Here is a 21,790-nt window from a genome sequence, read left to right on the forward strand (position 1 = left end):
TTCTCCATTCTGTAATATCATCTTTTAAAACTGAAAACATCATTAGTTTTTCTGCTTTTCATTTAAACACCTTGACATCCCTCTGTGTCAATTCAGGGCTTGAACATACTGCCATTGAATTAATTCCTTATTTTACAGGTGTTCAAGCTATCTGTGCTTTAGTTTTACATGATGAGCAGAAGTAGGTGAATTAAATTGCTCCAAACCAAGCAAAAGACAGTAATACTGTCACCCCTCTCAATATTCAGAGTATTTATTAAAGTACCAACTCCTAGACATAATGAGACTCTTCTTTCTCTATTATACTATCTTCTATCCCCCAGGATTATAGAAAAGACCTTGAATCAAGTGTAACCTAAAGCTAAAAAAAATAAAATCACTATTTACTACAGGGAAGATTTCCATTAAGTCCTGCAAGCATAATACAGGCAAGCTCCTCAGGGAACACTTCTGTATTTTTCAATCCCAAAAGAAGTGAAATAAATAAGTATTATTCACACTCTTCAGTTGTATCAAACTGTCTCCTTAATGAAAAGTTAACCATCCTTTGAAGGGAGACAAACTGTGGGTGGAATTCAGTCCATCAATTTCAGTTATCTAACAATTATTTTTTTGTCAGCCCAGTTTCCATCTAAATAGTTTAATCATATCATTCCATGTTATGTCTTAATTAGGATCTGACCACATTGCTAATGAACTGAAGCCTCTTATCTTTCAGGTGCTCCAACTACCCTCATTTGAGATAGAGGGAGATGAAGCACAAACAAGTAAATGGAGATACTTAAATATAGCACTGCTGCACTGAAACATTTAGTGCCTGGCACAGAGCAAGTGAGGGAGTGCCAGCGCTCTGCTTACTCTCATCATTTAGGTTCTCTATAGCATGAGTAGACAGACGTAGGCTCTACTTAGGGAGGCTCTAGTCCCAGTAACTGAGGCATTTCCTTTTCTCCACTGACAATATATACAGAACTACAGGGCATTCAACTGGTGGTGATTCAGTCTGATTAAGTCAGGTATCTGCCTGTTCTACCCAGAGTGAACAGAACTGACAGGAAATGTGTAGCATTTCCATGGAGCAAAGGGCAGGGGTGCTAATGCTTGCATTTTGTGAAATAATGTAGTGATGAAAACATTCAGGCTGAAGATGGGAGATTTGATTATAGTCTCAGCATGGGAAGGTCTGCAGGCAGCTAATGTTGGGCTTTTAAAATATAGATTTTAAACATAAATGTTTAAAATGCAATACAGCTTAATGTAAAAATGCACATGTATGTGTATATATATTCTTATATATGTGTATGTAATCTACACACTCCCCTATACATAAAATAGATATTCTGGAGAGCTGAAATTGAAGTGTTTCTCTCCCCTTCTCAGTTGAATGCCCTTGGCCAACTCTGCCTTTTGTTCAAGGACTAATGATGACTCACTGCAAAAGATGGTTTAGAAAGTATTGTCACCCAGGAACCCAGGATGTAGTTTTAGGTTCTTCCACGTTAAATAAAGCCTGCAAACTAGGGCTCTCATTTCCTAAATGAATTTTCCAAGTACTCATCTTCTGTAGAGCCTTTGGATTTCTCCAGAAGACCTACGTGAAGTTTAGTCAGCTGTTCACTAAAATAAATTCAGAAGAGCTTGTGGGATGATGATACATATGCATCTGTCTTCTCAGAAAAGGTAAGCCTAAGCATGTATCGAGCATAAGGAGAGTTAGGCATCATTTAAGAAATGCTAGGCAGTTTTGGAAAGTATGCAGAATGTCTTCACTTATCTAGGACCTGGGCAGGACTTAGAATGGGTAGCAGTATGGATTTTTGCAGGTTTTCTGCAGGTGTGAAGAAATGGAAGCAAACATTAAGACCTAAAGTAAGTAAACACTTTTATACTGTGAGTGTGACTGAGCACTGGCACTGGTTGCCCAGGGAGGTTGTGGAGTCTCCATTCTTGAAGACGTTCAAAAGCTGTCTGGACATGGTCCTGGGCAACAAGCTCTAGATTGCCCTGCTTGAGCAGGGAGGCTGGATCCGATAACCTCCAGAGGTCTGTGCTGGTTTTGGCTGGGATAGTTACTTTTCTCCATAGTAGCTAGTATTGAACTATGTTTTGGATTTGTGCTGTGTTGAAAACACAGGGATGTTTTCATTCCTGCTGAGCTGGGCTTACCCAGAGTCAAGGCCTTTTCTGCTCCTCATCCCACCCCACCAGCGAGTGGGCTGGGGGTGCACAAAAAGCTGGGAGGGGACATGACTGGGACAGCTGATGATCAGCATGTAAAGCTGGGGGAAGAAGGAGGAAAGTGGGGGATGTTCAAAGTGATAGTGTTCGTCTTCCCAAGTAACTGTTATGTGATGGAGCCCTGCTTTCCTGGGGAGGGATGAACACCTGCCTGCCCATGGGAAGTAGTGAATGAATTCCTTGGTTTGCTTTGCTTGTGTGGCTTTTGCTTTATCTATTCAACTGTCTTTATCTCAACCCACAAGCCTTCTCACTTTTGCTCTTCTGATTCTCCCCTCTGTCGGGGGGCAGTGAGTGAGTGGCTGTGTGGGGCCTAGTTGCCAGCTGGGGTTAAACCTGACAGGTCTCTTCCAACCTCAGCCATTCTGTAATTCTATAAATATGTTTTGAGACAATATTGGTGTTCTTTTAATTTCACTGCAGTTATTCTCTATCTATATACTGACAGAATGCAAAGTCCACTCAGAATTAAACTCATTTTAGATAAACAAATGCTTCAGTTACAGCAGCAGCAAATAAATACAAAACCAGAGTAATCTTTGTCTATGTCAATGTGGCTGTATTAATTTGATAATTTTGATACTGGGTAGATAATTTAATAATCCTTGATAAAAATAAAAATTTAATACTCGGATGAACTTTTATTCACCTTTAGAAATTTAGTCTACTTATATAAATTATTTATAAAGTACGAATCTACTGTAGCTGGTTTTTTTTTTTCTAAAAATGCTTACCTGCTCCATAAACCACTGAGTAAACTATGCGCTTTGCTTGCTCTCTGTCAGCATGTTTCACTTGTTCACTTGGAATCCCCTTCCTAAATAATCAAACAAAAATCATACATTTTCAGTTAAAATTAGTTTTTTATGTCCACAGAAAACATATTTAAAGACAATAACTATTTAAGAACTCCAGACTTGTAAGGTATGAACAGAAGGACTTAAGGGCTTTTGTCTTCGGCCAGGAATGTACAACTTCTTTACAAATTTTGGTAGTGATAGTCCCTAGTAAATGAAACTTTTTTATTTTAATTTAATCTTTATCTTCTCTTTTCCTTTTCTTTTTAATCAAATTCTTGGCTAGGAAGAGTCCTACTGCTATATTATTAGCTCTTTCGGTTGAAGATGATTCAATATTGCCCCATGGGAAAAATTAAATCTTTCCAGCAACAGCATTTCTTCAAGATGTGACATATATAGAGACTCAAAGCATAAGTCTGACCTAAAGCTTATTTAAACAAAGGTTATATCAGGGCTTTACTAATAGGAACAGCCAACCTTGTATCAAGAATGACTAATAAAAGCACGCACTGAGTCTCTCCATTTTTCTTACAGAGCTCCACAATAGAGATGCTTCATAAAACAGCAGCACTGGCTGTTTCTTAACTAGAGAGTGTAGCTAGTTTACTCCCAGCAAAGTATCATCCTTTCCGGTTCCCATTCACTCACCAACCGATGTAAACAGTCCTTGGAAAGGGCTAATGGATTTAGCAATTTGTGAATAAAAATCTAGGACCCTACAATGTCAAGTACCTGCCACCTATGCTTTTCCTTATCCAAATGTAGCTTCAGAAAGAATGCTGACATTATTGACAATTGACAACACTGAAGAATATTGATTATTTGGTTTAAATTTATTGGGGAAAATCTCTATCATCTACTCACACTCTGAAAACAAATACCTACAGAAATTGCATTTGGAACATGGAGATGTATTGCTATCAGGCATACTTGATGACATTGGCACAATTTGTAAGTCTCCTCATGAGTCTGTTCATGATGATTTGGTTGCTTTTTTAAAAGCAAAGTTTGCTATGCCTTGTTATGAAAGTTTTTTGCCAGGAAAGATGCTTTGTCGTGGAAATTTTTTGCTGACGAGTTTTGAGAAAATGGCATCTTTTTGTGTATTGTCTTTCATCGTTATTATGATACTCAAACACCTAGAAAATCAGCAGAGCCACAAATTTTTGCTTGCTTGGCCCATACCCTGTTTTTAGCCAAGCCTATGCACAGTGCTGGTATAATTAGGCACTCTGAATGATAAACAGGTAGAACTTGAGTGCAACGAGACTTAAGCAAGTCCTTATGGCAGCACAGATTTTTTGCAGAGGGAAAATAAAATTGAACATGATTTCAAACCTTCATTGGGCAAACAGTCTTTGGTTTTGTAGAAGTTTACATTATTGCTTTGAACGCTACTAATTGCTCAAAGATAAAATGGACTTTTCACTGCTTGTTTTAGGCTGAGAAACATGAAGAACTGGATAATCTAATACATAGTGTTTTCCAGCTGTAATGAAGACTATTTCCACTCAAGTCAATCACTCTGGTAGCTGTTGATTCTTACAACTTGCCTTTTTAGTTACGCCAGGTCAAGAGTTCATGGCTTTTTTGAATAAAGTAGGTTGAGATTCCCAAATGTACCTGAATAAGAGGACAAAGTGGCAATTGGAGTTAATAAGTGCAGAATTAGGAAACTAGACATCATTAAGGATTTCCTGAAGCAACCTCTGGCAGAAAGGCCACAGGAATTTCCTGAAGAACCTGGCAGAAAGCTACATATACACTTGAGAAAGCATCCATCCAGAACCAGGAGGGAAAACAGAACCTGATAAGAGTATAGGTCTTACTTGAGGTGGAGAACCAAGACTGAAGAATGCTGAAACTAGGGAAGTGATACAAAATGTAATACTGCTTTCCTAATACTGGATGATTTGAACTAGAGGCCTGGAGAAGGCCAGTGACAGGAGTGCAGCAATGGAGATTACTTGCAGATTTACTTAAGTCTGGGGCTAGAGACAACTGAGAGCCAAGGGGTCAGCAGAGGGGAGTATGTTTGCTGCTCACTTCTCTGAAAAAGAAAAGCTACAATAGAAAGAACACAGTGGGTAAGAACTCATGAAGATCTGGAGAGGAACATACTTATCAGATCATGGTACTGAGGAAGACATAAGACAGCAGTTGTGCTGGGAGCGACTGGTGGTTCTAGAGAAGCTTTAACAGTGAAAGAAGACACTAGAATTTGATGATATGCACAGTAAGACCCACTGCTAGGATTTTAAGGATGATTTTGCATTATCCAACTTTCAGCTTGACAGAGCTGGTGGGGAAAAGCAGAAATAGACTTATTCCTGTAAAAATGATAGGCAGCCTCAGGAGGAGGATTCTGTGTTCCCATTGTAAGCAATCACAATAAAACCTTGCCTAACACAGTTATTGATGCAGATGCACATGTATCATGTGATCATGGCAATCAAAACAGTTACTTAGCATTTCCTGATCTTTGACAGTCATGAAACACATGAAACGCAATTAAAATTTAAGAGCTTTGTGTCAAATATTTCTTTTAATATAATGCTAAAAACAAAATGGTCAGTCAACACCTCCTAGTGTGTTAGAGTGGGAAAAGTGAGCACTTAGCAGAGACGCATTACTTCTCTCTGTGTATTTGTAAATTTATGTACTACACTTAAGAGTCTAGAATAATAAAGTATGAAATTGCCATATAAATCACAAGTGCTTGAAGAAACAGAAGTCATTAATCAAAATGATTGCTTTTTTTTTCTAATAATGAATTTTTTTCTGTTTGTATTGACAACGATTGGTTTCTACCCAGGATGCTTGATTCCTTCTGTAATACAGAGAGGCATTCCTGCTGTCTGAAGTGAAGACTATTGCTTTGAATAACAAAATGGGGGGGGGGGGCAGTCTCTCAGAAGTACAGCAGCCATGTTAGAAATCCCCAGTGGGCTTTCTTCTTCAGCCTGTTTCCTTTACAAACAAATTTATATATGTGATAATTGTTTTAATTGGTACTGTGAGAACCTATTTGAAGTGAAATTTCTTATTTTGGCTTTGGACTCATCATGGAATGCCATGATATTGAAACAGAGACATTGCTGTCGTCTTGTGTAAGAAATTTTTAAGCTACAATCACTAAGCAAGCTATCTAACGCATGAAAATACTCCACGCTGAACTGTGGTGTGATGTAAAACAGATCTATAGTGGAGATGCATTGTTTTCGAATAAACTTGAATCTGAAAAAGGAAGCTGGATGGGCATAAAAAAGCCTCAGCTGCTGGGCCCAGACAGTGACATGGAGGCAGACTTCAGCTCACCCAGCACTGTACGTGTTTCTGGAGGAACAGGAATAATGTTAATGCAATGTAATAGAAATTAATGACGAAAAAGATTCAAGAGAAGAAAGAATTTGCTGCAGGTTTTGTTGTAGAAATAGCACAATTTCTGAAGTCCTGCAGGAAATACATATGCAGTTATCAGTTCTAGCATGAAACATTCTTCCATTTTATGACATCCTTCTCATTACTCACTCTCTGAAATGCACTATTTGTCCAAGACTGTAATCAATATTATCATCATCTCCAAATCCCTCCTGACTTGCCACCTCCAAATGTGCAATATTTCACCTCCTACATTCCTGTCCTTGCCTGCACACTTATCTCAGTCTATTTCCACATCTTTGTTTGTCCTTTACCTTTCTTCGTTTAGTACTGCTTTGCAAGTACTTTGCTTTATAGTAATTTACTTGATACACATCTATTAGGTAGAATAAAGAAAGGACTTCAGTGCTGGAAGACACGTTCAAGTTAACAGATCTCATTATTCTTGGAAGGAGTTAGCAGAGCTACAGTCTGGAAAGGTCTGTGAGGACAGCAAAACAACTTAAAGCTGAAAACTGTAGAAAATCTGACAAATGTAGTGACAGTAGAGATACACAAACTCTTTAAAAAGGTGGTACTACCAAGAACTGGGCTGTATGCCTAAAAGGGAATAGCTGCCTAATTCTTAGAGTGAAAAAAATTGAGAAAATTTTTCAAGCAAAACCGTGAAGAAGCATCATTATTAGTACGAAACATACAATGCAGATATGAAACAAACAGGCATATGTAATTTATTGCTTTCTCAGAGATAATATCTTTAATATTTTCTATAATTTCTCCAAAACTGATTATATGTTTTCATATATTCATAGGGTCTAGTGAACATCTCAACGAGTTTCTGCTGAACTAAGTCTTAAGTCTTTAAAACATATGAATACCAAGTTTCTTTATACCCAAGAAAAATATGGCAATCACGTCTGTAATTTAGAAAAAGCTGAACTATAAACTAGAATCACACATTTAATACAGAATAGAGATCTGGAAGGATTTATTTTTAACCTGCACAGACTATTAAAAAGAAAGCAGTAATGCAAATTTTAGTATACAGAAATGACCACACACAGCATAAAGTAAACGAACACATAAAAAAAAAATCAAAGAGGCCACAGGGCATAAAGTTTGAGCAATGCCAAAAAAAAAAAAAAGTTTGAGAACAGGTAGAAATGGAAGGAAATCAGTCTTAAAAGAATGCGATAAGACATTTCAGCATTTCTGGGAAATGTTGTATGGCAACGGAAGCCGTCTGTTTATGTACAGGAAAAGGCAGAACAAATTTCTCAAACACAATATCTGGCAGACATGCGTTGCCTTGATCTGCATTACATTCCAGCCAAGCTAAGCTCAGTCAAAACAGCCACAAAGCTCTTGGCCACTCTCCTGCATCTGCCAGTTAATTCAAGTCCTAGCTGCAAGTTGTGGATGTGGGAAACGAGATGGAGTGCCACTAAATTCATTTTATATGTGGTAATTGATGTCCAATAAATGAGTGAATACACATACGTTCATCTGACTGCTTTTACAGCTTTTTTAAGATTTCATTACTGAACTGTATAAATCTCTCATTTTTAATCACCTGTTGCTATTTAATAGCAGATGAGGGTTGTATATTCTGTAATTTTGTGCCTGGAACTTTGTGTTGGTACATGAAACTGGTACAGACAGTTTATGCAATTAGTGACAACTGCAAGCTTTAGAAAAGCTCCGTTTTACAGTGGTATCACCACTGGATAGATCATGTAGGAGGTAAATTCTGAAAGCTTACTTTTTCAGTTACACTGGGCGGCTTATACCTAAGGCAAATACAATATATACAATGTATGTGAGCATCCTAAACATATGGAAAAGATTGGCTACACATAACCTAGTCCACTCGCTGTTAATGCAATGCGCAAGAATAAGCAATTCTTTTGAAAGCTGCTATTCCATGACTAATGGAAAATGCTGACAAAGCTCAGGCATAAGTTGTCTCAGACATTAAGGTAACATGTGGAAGCAATCTTGGAACAACTTTTGCATGACTAATCTCTTTTACAAAATACAGACAAGGAAACAGTTTCCCTGAAGCCACTGTCATATCAAAATAGATCACTACTACTACCTCATGTGTCAATCAAGGGCCAGGCATAAGGTACAATTAGCCCACCTAGATAATTTTATCATACACAGTTTTAATGTATATTTAGATACAAAATGTCCAGTGAAAATTACATATATAACCACAAATACATGCCTTCTGTAACTTTGAGGCATTTACACAACTATGTTCTAAACAAAATGTAGCTAGATTGTCTTTCTCGTAAGAAGAGCATAGAGACATCAGGATGAAAAATGAAATTTGTCTAGACTGCCCAGAAGAGTGGAAATAAAGTTAAGAGATTTTTTTCTAAAAAAAGGAAAGAAGCATCTACAAAGACTGAAATGCAGACTAACGTCTTGTCAGAAGGGAAATAGCAGGTGAAATAGCTAACAGAAAGATAGACCTTTCTGATGTAAACTAAGTATATAATGAGCCATTTTTTCTTTTATTTCTTTATCTATGTCACTTATAAACACTTCTCATGTCTGATTCAAATGTTACGTCAAATGCATGTATTCGCATTTTTATTGTAACCTGGTTTGCATAAGTGGGATATAAGGTTACAGAATAACACAAACTCACTCCTCACCCAAGGATATGCACCAATAAATGAATCAACAAACTAGGGCAGTGGATATCTTAAGTAGTACACCAGATTCCTTACATCCCCTCCTCTTTATCTAAAGGGTAATATGCAGGGTTCTTGTTTCGTTTATGTTTATTCCCACTGTGGCATCAGGAGAGGCAGAGATGTCTTCCAGTGGCACATGTTGGATGGACCTGGATCTGGCATGGATCTCCCACATAAATATAGGGGTCATGTACTTAAGCACAGAGGGAAGAGGGTCACAACCTCCTACTCAGGGGGTTTAAATTTGTGGTTTATTAAGTTTAGAGGTTTTTATAAAAGCTTTTAGTTGTGTTGAACTTCTTTGAATGAAAGACTACAGCGCTGTCAGCTTGATGTCATCCTTCCTACACTACAGACAGCTCTGCAACTTTTTTGTCATTGTATCTCTTTTCCCTCTTTGTATGCATTTTAATTTGTTTTATATCTATTTAGTACCAGGAAAAGCTTTATAATCCCTATAAAACTCTTTTGCAAGACTCCAGAAGCACTTTAGGATTTTAAAATGCCTTCCAGTGGTTAATCATAAAATAATTTATTTTGTCTGAGTAGCCTCTATAGGCCATTGCATGAAGATTTATTTCATTAGTCTTCAACTTTCTTTTAAAGAGCATGACATCTAGCTTTCATGTATTTTACAGAAGAAAAGACACGTCTTTGCAGTGTGCTCTGTGGGCCAGAAGTCTTCTGTTGCTACATTTTAAAGTAGCAGGGAACCAGACAACAAAACTACAACAAGGTCATGTCATAAATTATAGCTATCATCAGTAATAATTTGTTGAAAGATTCATTTGGGAGTAAAGCGATCCATTATCTTTATTAAGATATTTACCTGCATGTTGATGTCCCAGATATTGGATACTGAAGAGATAAATTAGCACTTATTTTCAGTGCTCTTGACAACAAAGGTCACTTAGAGATTTTTCTGTAAAAATGCACAATTCTGGGCATCTGTCAGAACAGAAAGTCCCTGACATCGATGAAAGTGCTTGGAAGAGCACATCCTACCCTGAAGCCTTCACCTTTTCTCTCTTTCACTCCTGCAGGTACAAAAAAAGGGTTTTCTTGTCACATCTGTAGCCTCTCTTACAGAGTTAATTACACGGACACGTGATATTTATTTCTGAGTCATGTGATTGCTGAAGGAATTAATTAACTAGAGGGCATTCTTATTTTAGGGTCTTTGGGTCTACGAGCACAGAAGAAAAGGAAGTCAGGGTAACTAATTCCAGCTTAAGATGCCAGTGTGAACATCAACAGTTATGGGCACCATCACTGAAAGAACAAATAAAAGTAAAGAGATTAAGGGGTCTATACAAACTGGGATGACATAAAATTTGTCAGAGGCCATTTCTTTAAAACAATAATGTCAGGGATCAAATGAAAATTAATGCTCTTAGGAGTTCTTTCTTTACTTATCATACCTACTTTTCAAAGTTTTCTGTAAGAGGCTTCAAACAGTTAAGAAAGAACAGAAGCCATTTTGGGAGCTGATACAGGTAGCTGTAGCAGAGTATCAAATAATTACCCATCTCGGACCTGTCAGAAGTCTCATAACTTTATAAAGATATAGATGGACCTTCAGAGCAGCCATTAGGCAAATACCAGAAAAGAGAAGGAAACACAGCTCTTAATATATAATCAAAGGATGATGTAACTGCCATCTCAGATATTACATGGAACAAAACATGGAGTTATAATATTGCTACATGGAGTTATAATATTGCTACAACAACGTACAGTTTGCTCAGGAAAAACAAGCGGGCGAAGAAGGGAGGAGATGTCACACCACATCGAACTGCACCTACACAGTTCAGAAAAAAAAAAAGCATCAAGCAGACTGTTAAATATCTTGGTAGGGCAAACAAAAGAGGAAGAAATGCTGTATGTGAGGGTCTTGAACAAATGGGTTCTGCAGAGAGGGACGAGATAGTTCATATCCCACCTCTTTCAATCTTCACTAAAAACACCTCTTGTAGCTTAAATTTCTGTTATGCCTATGATCACGCTGAATTAAAGGCAGAAGTAAAAGTGAAGAACGAATTGCCTTTGCATTCTTAATTTCATCAAGATTTAGCTTGACACTAAAGTTAAAGTTAATTGAGTTAAATGAAATAAATGGAAACATTTTATTAAGCTCTGGAGTGTGCTCATAAAATGCAGCATTTTATCAAAGTCACTCTAGAAGGAGATGACTATTTGGAGATAGTTTTTCATACACAAGAAAGCCTCTCCATGAAATTAGCAAAGCCAAATGTTATCAGATACCACGAAACAACTGAGGACTGTCCAACCTCCAACCTCCTCACAGCTTGCTTTTTCACTAGTGTCTGTGTTAGCTGTGGTGGTGCCAATTCTAAAACTTTATTGTTGATTTATTCTAGAATGCTAAGAAAGCATTTAATGGGCAATAATACTAAGCTTCCAATGTGACATAAAATTAAGCTGCCTGGGGTTAAACTTGTTGTTAACAACCTGGTTTATTTAAAGCTATTGTTTAGCTCTTCTAAAAACAAAAGCCATTATGCTTCCTGAAGACTTTATTCCCTCTGCCTTATTATCTGCTAGTCTAAACAAATGTCACAGCTGCACTTCTCCAAGGGACTGTAATCTACAAGGTGAAATTTCCATAAGATGACATACAGACAGTCTGTCAGAGTTCAAAGCAAGACAAGTGTTAAATTTCATTAATATCAACTATTGCAAGTGAGCTTTCAAAACAGAGAGAAATTGCTTTGCTGCAAAAGTAAAACTGTTAAAATATTCCACGCTAACACCCATGAGGCATTGAACTCAGATCTTAAAATGTTTTAAAACTCTGATTCTGATTAGGCAGACTGAATACCCTCCCTTTTACTAAATTTCAGCATTTACAGTGGTTATTGGGGGCAGGAAGGGACAAGAGAGTAGAAGGGGATATGTGGAGAAAGCAATAGCTAATTAAACCACTACATGAATGCTCTTTGAAAAGACATACTGCAATAATTAAACATCACAAGCCAAAACCTAGATCTGTCTCCTATATTTCAACAGAAAAGTTCAAATATACATGCATATATATATTTAAACCCTCATTGTAGAGGCAGAGCTACCTACCAAAGTTATTGCAAAGGCAAAACAAGAATTATTACAGCTATCATGTACCTTATATTTGCAAATGCCATAATCTTCAAGTGTTTCCTGTCAGAATCTTTTGAGGAGTACCCTTTAATACACTTCTTTTATTATGCAAAAATGTAACAGTTACTACAATCATTCATTAAGCAACAGACATTTCACAAGTGATGGTTATTGAAAGGGATGAAAATCTCAAACTAGAATTAGTGCTTTTTGCCTAATGCAAACAAGCTTGATTTAAATAATGATGCTTTTCAGAACAATGATTCAATCTGTTAGCCTTACATAAATTTAAGCAAAAGTAATGAACTTTAACATTATTGACATAAATACTCCTAGGCCAAAACTGGAGACATAATCTGAGGATACAATTACAGCTGATTTCACAATGTTTTCAGGCAGATATAAGAGACTGCCTAATCCCACAATGAGTATAATAATAGGACAGAAAAGAGAAACAGAAATGCAATACACAGAGATCTTAGAGCTTGTTTTCCAACCTATCTCACAACAAACTCTTCTCCAACACAGCAGAAAGGAACAAAATCAGCACTCTGAGACCGCTTCCTCCATCCAGACTGTAGTAATTGTCAACCTATCCCTACATGCTGCACAGCTGGAGAAATAAACCCTTTCACAGAGTCTAAAGAATAATACAGATTATTGCTTTTCTGCAAGTTATTTTATTTGCAAATAAGAATTATTAAAGTATAGAATTTTTGTATAAAATAGGGGATGAGGAATCAGAAACAGAGAAAAGATGTAATAATTGATCATGGAACAGCTAGGAAACAGTGTGGTTTGGCTGTGGAAAAACAAATGCAATTTCAGGATGTGCCAAGTGAGCTATTTCCAACGACAGGACAATATTAGTGCTGCTGTACAATATACTGGTGAGATTTTATCTGGGGCAGTTAACATAATTTGGTTACCGTGTTCAAGAGACATGAATTTGGTGGTGGTAGGCTACCAGAATATTGAACAGAGGAAAAAAAAAAACAACCACGTGAAAGGAGACACTGACTGTGTCAATATCAAGAATTTAAACCTGCCCATAAATATCCTGCAGCACTGGGGCTAACTGGAAAACACGACCACATATCCATACTTCAAAACTCTCTTACCATTCAAAGATGGTGCTGCATTCAGCAGCCTGGTGGAAATAATCCCTGGCCCATGCCAATTAAGGAACTATGCCCAGTAACTGTTTGGTCCAGAGCCACGACCATGACAGGTACCAATTTACCAACCCAGACTTTGAGTGCCAGCAACTAGGAACATCCCTGGCACTAAATTTATTAGAATAAACGTAGTCTCTCAAGTCATTATTTCTTTGTTTTATTCATCATTCTGCTAGCCCAGCTTCATGGCTGTTCCAAAATTATGTTTCTGGACCATGATACAAGTATTCCTGACACTGTGCTCTGGTGTAGAGATTTCAGAGCTAGATTAAAAAACTAGCTTTGGTGACCAAAGCAGTTTAGTGAAACAGTCAGTCAGTGCCACAGAGGCTCATTTTCCTTGCCAAGAAGAAATACAGATTAATATACATGGAATTGCATGTAGTCATAACTAGCTGCTCCTAATACTAGTTCATTAAGGTATTTTGATGACAAATATCCTAAGAAAGCTTGTCTTGTTTCCTTAAAGAGTGAGGGGTTGACAACACAGTTGACTGCCTTCCTGAAGTATTTATATAAAGCAAACACTGGGGGTGAGGAGAGCTAATAAAGCTAATGGGCAACATTGGCAAGAATAATTTAGGTATATAAACTGTAGGAACAAATATAAGGTAGAAAGTAAAATGAGTTTTCTAGCCTGAAGAGGAATGGGGAATTCAACAGCTCTTCAGCAGCATTATATAGGTTAAAACTAGTTCTAAATTGAGACCCTACAAATCTATGAAAGGGGGTTTATGACATTGACACCTGCAACTTTACATCCAAAAATGTCCTTCTAGTCTTATGCTCCTGTGTAAGACCAGGCATACTCTTTCCAAGTATAAAGCACTAACTAGCAGCGTGAGAGATTCTGCCTTACTTTTCTTCAAGCTTCTCTTCTGAATGCTTCTCTGTTTCTTAATAACTGCTGTGGCCTTCTCAGCATCTTTTCCTACCACAAGAAACCACTTCATTCTCACAGGACTTCAAGCTTTTACTCTAGTACCTCATAGTTTAAACAAATTTCTCAGGAACAATCCTAAGAAATCTGCAGTCATGCAGCTGCAGGAGCTGCAAGTGGTACAGACTCACTCACAACTATTTTACCAAAGAAGTTACTACTAAACACCAGATCCATAATGAGTAGTGTCTCCACAATTAGACCTTCTGCCACAAAATACCTGCCACTGAATATGACTTGATTTGGAAGAGCGTGCCTTCCCATTCAAACTGAAATTGTGTCTATGTCTGAACTGCATATATGAAACAAATTCTTGATTCCTCACTTTTAATCAGTAATACTCTGAAAAGAAGAAAGATAGAAGATACATAATTAGATATATTTTAGATATTGATGAGAATGGAAGTGATACATAAACAATGAGATAATAGATAAGTACTACTAAGAATTCAGTTAAAAACACTGCAAAAATTGTTTCTTCAGAGTCTATTTCACAAAAGAAAAATAAGCAGAAGCCTTGAAACTAATTAAAAATTATAACAGTGTTACAAAATCAGGTAATCCAATGACAATGAAAGAAATTTTAGGCTAACCCTTAATGAGACTCCTAGCAGGTAGCACTGAGTTTAGGACCTCCAGACATACAGCGAGTCAATACTGGCTGAGTTACATAGGAAAACTTCAGAGCTGAAAGTCAGCTCAGTCACAACAGTCATATATTTCTAAATGGAGACTCCAGCAGGGATATTCACCTACACTTTTTAAGAGGACCGCCATATAATACACATGAAAACTTTTCTCCACCCTCTTCAAAGGCAGGATTCTAGAAGCAACCCTAGGTGCTCCATGGTGAAGAGCAGGTATGTCTGTAATTTGTCTTAATATTGCAAATCATAGTTTCACAATCTTATATGTGCGCAATGGTATGGAATGTCTCCTCTTCATTGCAACTCCAAAAACCAAAGATTTCATTATTTTGCAATGTATGAAGTGAAACTAATTAACCCAAATTCATTTTAGACTTGACATTAAGCTCATAAAAAGTGGAAAAATGAATCCAAGAGACTACATGTTCTAATATCTGAGTAGAAGTGTATGAAATAGCCTGGACTACCTAAAAAATATTTAGACAAAGATGGCGTTCTAAGAGTCCTAAGCTGGTATATCTCGTTATTTAGACAATGAACAAAACAGAGATCTCTAACTGGGGGAAAGGGAGCTGTGTAACCCTGCAGCTGCATCTTGTAACCATGTGCCTGCTAACAGGGAGAGGAAGAGAGCTAAAGCTCTTCCTGTCACCTTGCTAGAAGTCCACCTGGATAAGCATGACTATTTCACTACTCCTTAATCATCTAACAAACACCTGGGTGTCATCTCTTGATTAGTAACAACTCTTTCAAGAGCTTGTTGATAGTATTTTCATAAAATTAATACAGAAGCACACATATTCATATCTGTTCAAAAACCATTTAGCTATAGATGTGGTTTTCGCTTCTCAAAAATCTATTTGTCTTATTCCTGATTTACTGGCCTTTGCTCCTGCTATTTAAGAGAGCAGGTAGCTTAACTGGATTCAATGTCTGCTCTATCATACATTTATAAGAAGTAACCTAAAAAAACCCAGTGTTTTGCTGAGGATAAATCTCTAATGTATTTGAAACAAAGAATGCATTTGAAACAAGGTTGTATAAAATGGGTATGGGCAAGTCAGCCTACCACCAAGCATTTGTGCATACTTGACCTTATCTTTTTCAAACAGGCCCAGTGTACTATCTTTTTGTATAATTCAGCCCATGAGGACTTATTTTGATTTATTTCAGGAATATCTAAAATACCTCTGCTTATTTCCTGTGTTCTTCAGAACTCAGCAGGATATCAACAGATAGAGCTATTGTCAAGAAGTATCCTGAATTGCCAAGTGGCTGGAAAAACAAGAGTCCCTGTTTTGCCATAGTTCCTGCTGGACCAACCACCAGTGTGCAACAGTTTGGCTCACCTTGCCATTATTAGATATAATCAGTTCCTTGAGTCCCCTACTTGGCAGGTGGTACAATTGCCCCACTTCCTGGAGGAAGACAGTCTGTGAAGAACAAAACAAACCTTTCTGCACTGTGGTCTTTTTATTCAGACCTGGTTGAATTTATCTTAAAAAAAAATAAAAGAAGCCACCCCAAAAAAACATTTGTCCTTCCAATATCGTAATCTCAAGAAGTTCTGTGCTTTGTTTCTCTCTAGGCTTTTTCTCGAGTAATTCCCAAAATTAGCACGTCTGTCTCTTACAAAACAGTTCACAGCAGATATTACCATGATCCCACATACACATCAGCGGAGGAAAGATGGACTTTCATGCTCAGTCCATTTTATAAACAGCCTACACTTCCCAAGATTATTGGAAATCAAGTGTTCAAGTTCCTCTGATTCTGGCAAGGATAGCGTAAGCTAGACTCTTCCATGTCTTAAAGTATCAGCCAACCAAGCCCACACTATAAAAATGGAAAGGAATGTTTTTCAAAATGATTAGTGGTAAAGAATTCATAAATGCCTTGGAATTCCGTGACAGTGACACAATTCCTTATTTTAGATATTAACTGCCATTGCTACAAAGAAATAATGAGATGCGTGCCTTATTCTGCAGCCATTTTTCTAGTTAAAGCCACATAGACTCAGCTGAAAAATTATAATCTCCAGTACTTATTAGAAGGTAAATTCAACACCTGGAGGAAAGATATGTATTCATGCTGTTCTCCATTATCGCACAAAAGAAAGCACTAATAGCATTAATATGAGGACCCAGATGACAGATGAGAGAGAAGGGAATATTTTGTGGTTTGGAATTTACAAAACTCAGATCTCAAAGCGAAACAGGGCAATGAGACCACTATCAAATTCTCCAGCCTTCTTTCAAGCATAGCCTTGAGAGTAACCATTGTAAACAACTGTCACAAATCATCCTTTCATTGGTATAATCAGTAAATATTACCCTTAAAGAGTATCCACTAATTACCTTGTTATTTTAATTCACCGTCAGCAGTTAATGTGTACAGTTTAAATTATAGTTTAGAGGTAGAAATTAATAGTTTAAAGAGAATGCCTGTTTTCATACTGTAATGGCGGCAAGTTATCAGATTATTCAGGTAATTATCTTTTAATACACAATACATCTAAATATTGAACAGTATTAGAGATATTCCTCCACTACATAGTACTACATAAGTATTTTTAATAGATATTATTAAAATTTCTGTACTCTCATTCTTTAGCTGCACAGTATAAGGAAAACTGACTGCATATGGGCAAAATTTTTATGTGTACTCTGATTCATAGACTACAATTTCCAAACTGAAAAAAGTTATCGAGTACAAAAGCTAAAATACTAAGTCACAACTGTCCAACAGTCTTGTCTATAAAGGGATTTTTCTGAGGCACAGACCTACATGGATTTCATTACACTGGATCTGCACTGGCTTAACAGATAACCTCTGACCCAGAATATATGACAGAAAATGCATAGGTAATTTATCACTGCATGGAAAAGTTTGTGCACAGGGAAAATTATCTTTCTGCTCTCACAGAAATTAAAACACACAGTTTATAGTAGTAACAGATTTATGCTCGCAATTATATCATACTGTAAACAATTTACTAAAGACTCTTCTGAATTTCTTCCCTTCTCAAATAGTAACTAACATGTACAGAAAAGGCATATTTACCTTGAAAAGACAACATTATAAATGTTTCTAGATTAAGTTTGCATTGATTTAATCTCAGAGAGATAATGTGGTCAAGAGAATGTTCTTTGTTTGATATGCTAATATTGTTCCTAGAAACTATAAATCACCTGGTATTCCTGTACCTAGATTTCTGGATATAAAGGTACTGAAGTTTCACTTCAATCCATTTGTAACCAACCTACTTATGGGGTCTTTTCCTCTGAACTTTTTGGTTTATGAAGATATGCAGTCTACATGTTTACATGTTTTAATATCTTATTTCATAATTTAGAAAGGGAAAAATGTTTTCATAAATCTGCTAGGGTATTTATGACATAAACACATCTAAATAGAAACTAAGAAGATTAGGGACTGCAAACATATCTGTAATGCCTTGTTGGTGCTTGCCAGTGTGTGTCTTAGGAAACACCCACTAGACAAAAGCATAACCCAGTAATAATTTTCTACAGACCAAAACATAAAGCAGACACCTAAAGCTCAATCTACCCACTTCGTTTAAGTGACTTAGCCATTGGGATGACGCTCACCTCAGAGCAGTAACCCTACATTTATTTTTCGGCCAGTTCCCTATTACACAGTCTCAGTGGAAGTCCATCTCTCACTAAGCTATACTGGCAATTCCATAAGGAACTGTGAGACCTAGACAAAATTCAAGAAGTGAATGTGGATACCTATAGCTAAAACTGTGAACCAACCCCTTTCACTCCACTAAGAGGCCCCTTAATATCTTGGATGTCCTTGAATTCTCTGGGTACCTCAGGGAACAATTACCTTCCAACAGTTCAACGGACTCCCAAAATTCCACATTGTGCACATGCTTATCATAGACCCACTCTGAGCCCACCTGACCTCCTCTGTGATTCCTGTAGGTCCCAACCTAGGAAACGCAATCTGATTACATCATCCTTCACACTGATAGCTTCTGGCTGTTGGGTTTGGATTTATTGGCTTTTTCTTAGTATAAGGCAGAGGAGGTACCACCCTGGAACAGTTGCCTGGCTACTGAAGGACAGCAACTCGGTTGTCTCTTCACCTGACAGGATTCACATCCACAACCCTGCCTCCCAGTGACATGCAACTGAAACATGTTCTAATTGCAAGCCCACAAGCTAGGTTTGGCATCCTCCAAGATCACACTGAAATGGTACTACTGTGCCAAAAAGAAAAAAAAAAAAAGAGGAAAAAACCCCAACTAAAAAGAAAACAACCAAAACAACAACAACAAAAAGCATAATTCATAAGTTGAGAAAGAAAGCAAACATTGTACTCACTATTCTATTTAGAGTACTCAGGTGAGATTCATAAATCTTTAACTTTTGCCCCGTAGCTACTACTAACAAACAGAATTAAACAATCACTAAGTAAAAAACAAATAATCCCCCAAATGGGACTAAAATAAAGAAATCGCTTTTCCAACTGTGTGCTCTAAGCAATCTGCAATAAAATCATAGTGTCATAAAAATATGGTTGTGAGAGAGACTGACAAGCCACCTCAGCTGTCCTTGGAAATGCCTGTCTGTCTCATTGCTGCCAGTGATGGAAATTCCACAGCCTTCATAGGTAACCCATCTCCATATTTAGCTACCTGTAGTATTCAAAAGATTTCTTTAACTGAAATGTCTCTTACAACAGCTTAAGCCCATTCATTATGCTTAGTTCTCTCTATCCAACTCTCTGCAATAACCTTTTATATATTTAGAATCATAGAATGGTTTACGTTGGAAGGGACCTTTAGAGGTCATCTAGTCCAACCCCCCTGCAGTGATCAGGGGTGTCTTCAACCTGATCAGGTTGCTCTGTCCAACCTGTCCTTGAATGTTTCCAGGGATGGGGCATCTACCACCTCCCTGGGCAACCTCTTCCAGCATTTTACCACGCTCATTGTAAAAATATTTTTCCTTACAGTCAGTCTAAATCTACCCTCTACATGAAGGCTTTTATAATGTTTTTCCTAAATCATTTCTTCTCTCAACCAAGTACAATTGTTTCAACTTTATAATATTTGCTGAACAGAATCTTAGCTGCAACGTACAAAGTCTAAGCTTGCTTTGTATCTTCCTGGGAGGAGAGAGATGTAGCATCGAATACTCTAAGATTTAAAAAGTTGAACTGAGGTCTCCAAGCACCTAGCTCTTACATAAAAGCTGGGCACCACAGTCACTTGAAAAGAGTGAATCCTGCTCACTTTTTTCAATGAACACTACCTATCTAGCAGGTATCTTCAGGTATGGACTTCGGACCACTCACTGTCCTTGTCATTCTGTTCCAGCTTTCTAAGCAGAGTTCAAATGCAAACTTTTGTGATTAGAATTTCTCATTAACTTCTCTTAGATGGCTCTGCAGTCAGCGTATAGCCTTTTTCAGATGCATACTTCGAGATGCATACTTTGGCACCGTACACAGAGCTTGGCAACCCAGTGTTGGTTTTGTTGTCTATTTCAGGTTCAGGAACCTAAAATACAGGAAGTAAATGTAATTTGCAGATATCAGAGATGTCTGCATTAAACATTGGAACACAATGACAACACCTTCAAGATCAAAATGACTAAGCTAGTTTCAGAGCCATGAAGTTGCATTTGTACGGCTAGGCTGCCCTCAGAACCCTTCATGGAAGATATCATTATGCTCTGCTGGATGCAGCTGAACTCATCACTACTTGGGAACTCCAGCTCTCTAAGGCAGATTCTAAAGAAGCAGGGGAAAATACTTATTCAAATATTTTAACTATAGCTTAATACTTGAGTCATAGGAACTCTGAAGCAGTACTATCCCAATTCAAAAAAGCACTCAGGCAGGAAAGTAGGCATCAGTCAGGTAGGATGAAATCATATATTTATGGTATGCTTAAATGCTTAGCTAAATCAAGATACTTCTGGATTTTGACCCAATATGGTCATTATGAGTATATACTATGACAGAGGACAACAGCCTACTGCAAAGAGTGGCAAATGAATGGTTTGAAAGAGACTGGTAGTCACTGCACCTCTAATTAAGAAAGAAATTGCAGGCTACCTAAAAGACTTTAAACTTATTTTTCACTCTCTATCTTTGAAAGTGATTTTAAGATATGCCCATCAACAGCATTTTAAATACAATTACTTATTTTTCATTTATTATGTAAAGATTAGATTAAAGAAGTGAGAGCAATTGCATACTAAGATTTGTTGTCATTTGGATGTCTTATGGCACTTAGGTCTTGGCTGGTCAGACAGCTGCCAACACAACTCTCACCATCTTCAGTACCAGGATGATGATTTGGCTTTCAAAGGACTGTAACTGTCATAAGACATCAAAACAATATAACACAAGGTGACCTTGCAGTAGCTGGAATCCAAGATATGAATATTCAAAAGTTTAGGCAAGCCTTGAAACTTTACTATATGTTCAGTAGCAAGTAGGTCATTAAAGTAATGCACCCTCGCTGTTCTTGTAATAACAGATGTTGACCTGTTATTTAAGGCTTGCTCTTCGTAAGCCATAACACAGTACTCGCCATAAGATAATGTTGGTAATAGCATATGATCATCATTACAGACAGAATAGGATAAGAATAGGAATAGTACTAAGCATATACAAGTGAACATGAAAATCTGTTTATATCATCTTAGTTTTAGCTGGGGTAACTATGTTAGCTGATCAGAAAATAGATTGGATGTACAAGGCAGAGATGAGCTTGGACTCTTCACTGACAAAAACA

At 37.3% G+C, this 21,790-nt stretch overlaps 1 protein-coding gene across 1 annotated transcript in view; it reads right to left on the minus strand.

The window, feature by feature from the left end:
• Window positions 1–21,790, minus strand: part of POLN (DNA polymerase nu) — a 108,339-nt gene that overhangs the window by 33,273 nt on the left and 53,276 nt on the right. Inside the window, exon 17 of the mRNA XM_064448981.1 lies at window positions 2,973–3,055. Within this exon, the coding sequence (XP_064305051.1) occupies window positions 2,973–3,055 (83 nt within the window). The remainder of the gene's footprint in view (window positions 1–2,972; window positions 3,056–21,790) is intronic.

Source organism: Phalacrocorax carbo, chromosome 4 (genome assembly GCF_963921805.1).
Source record: "Phalacrocorax carbo chromosome 4, bPhaCar2.1, whole genome shotgun sequence".
NCBI classification, from domain to species: domain Eukaryota; kingdom Metazoa; phylum Chordata; class Aves; order Suliformes; family Phalacrocoracidae; genus Phalacrocorax; species Phalacrocorax carbo.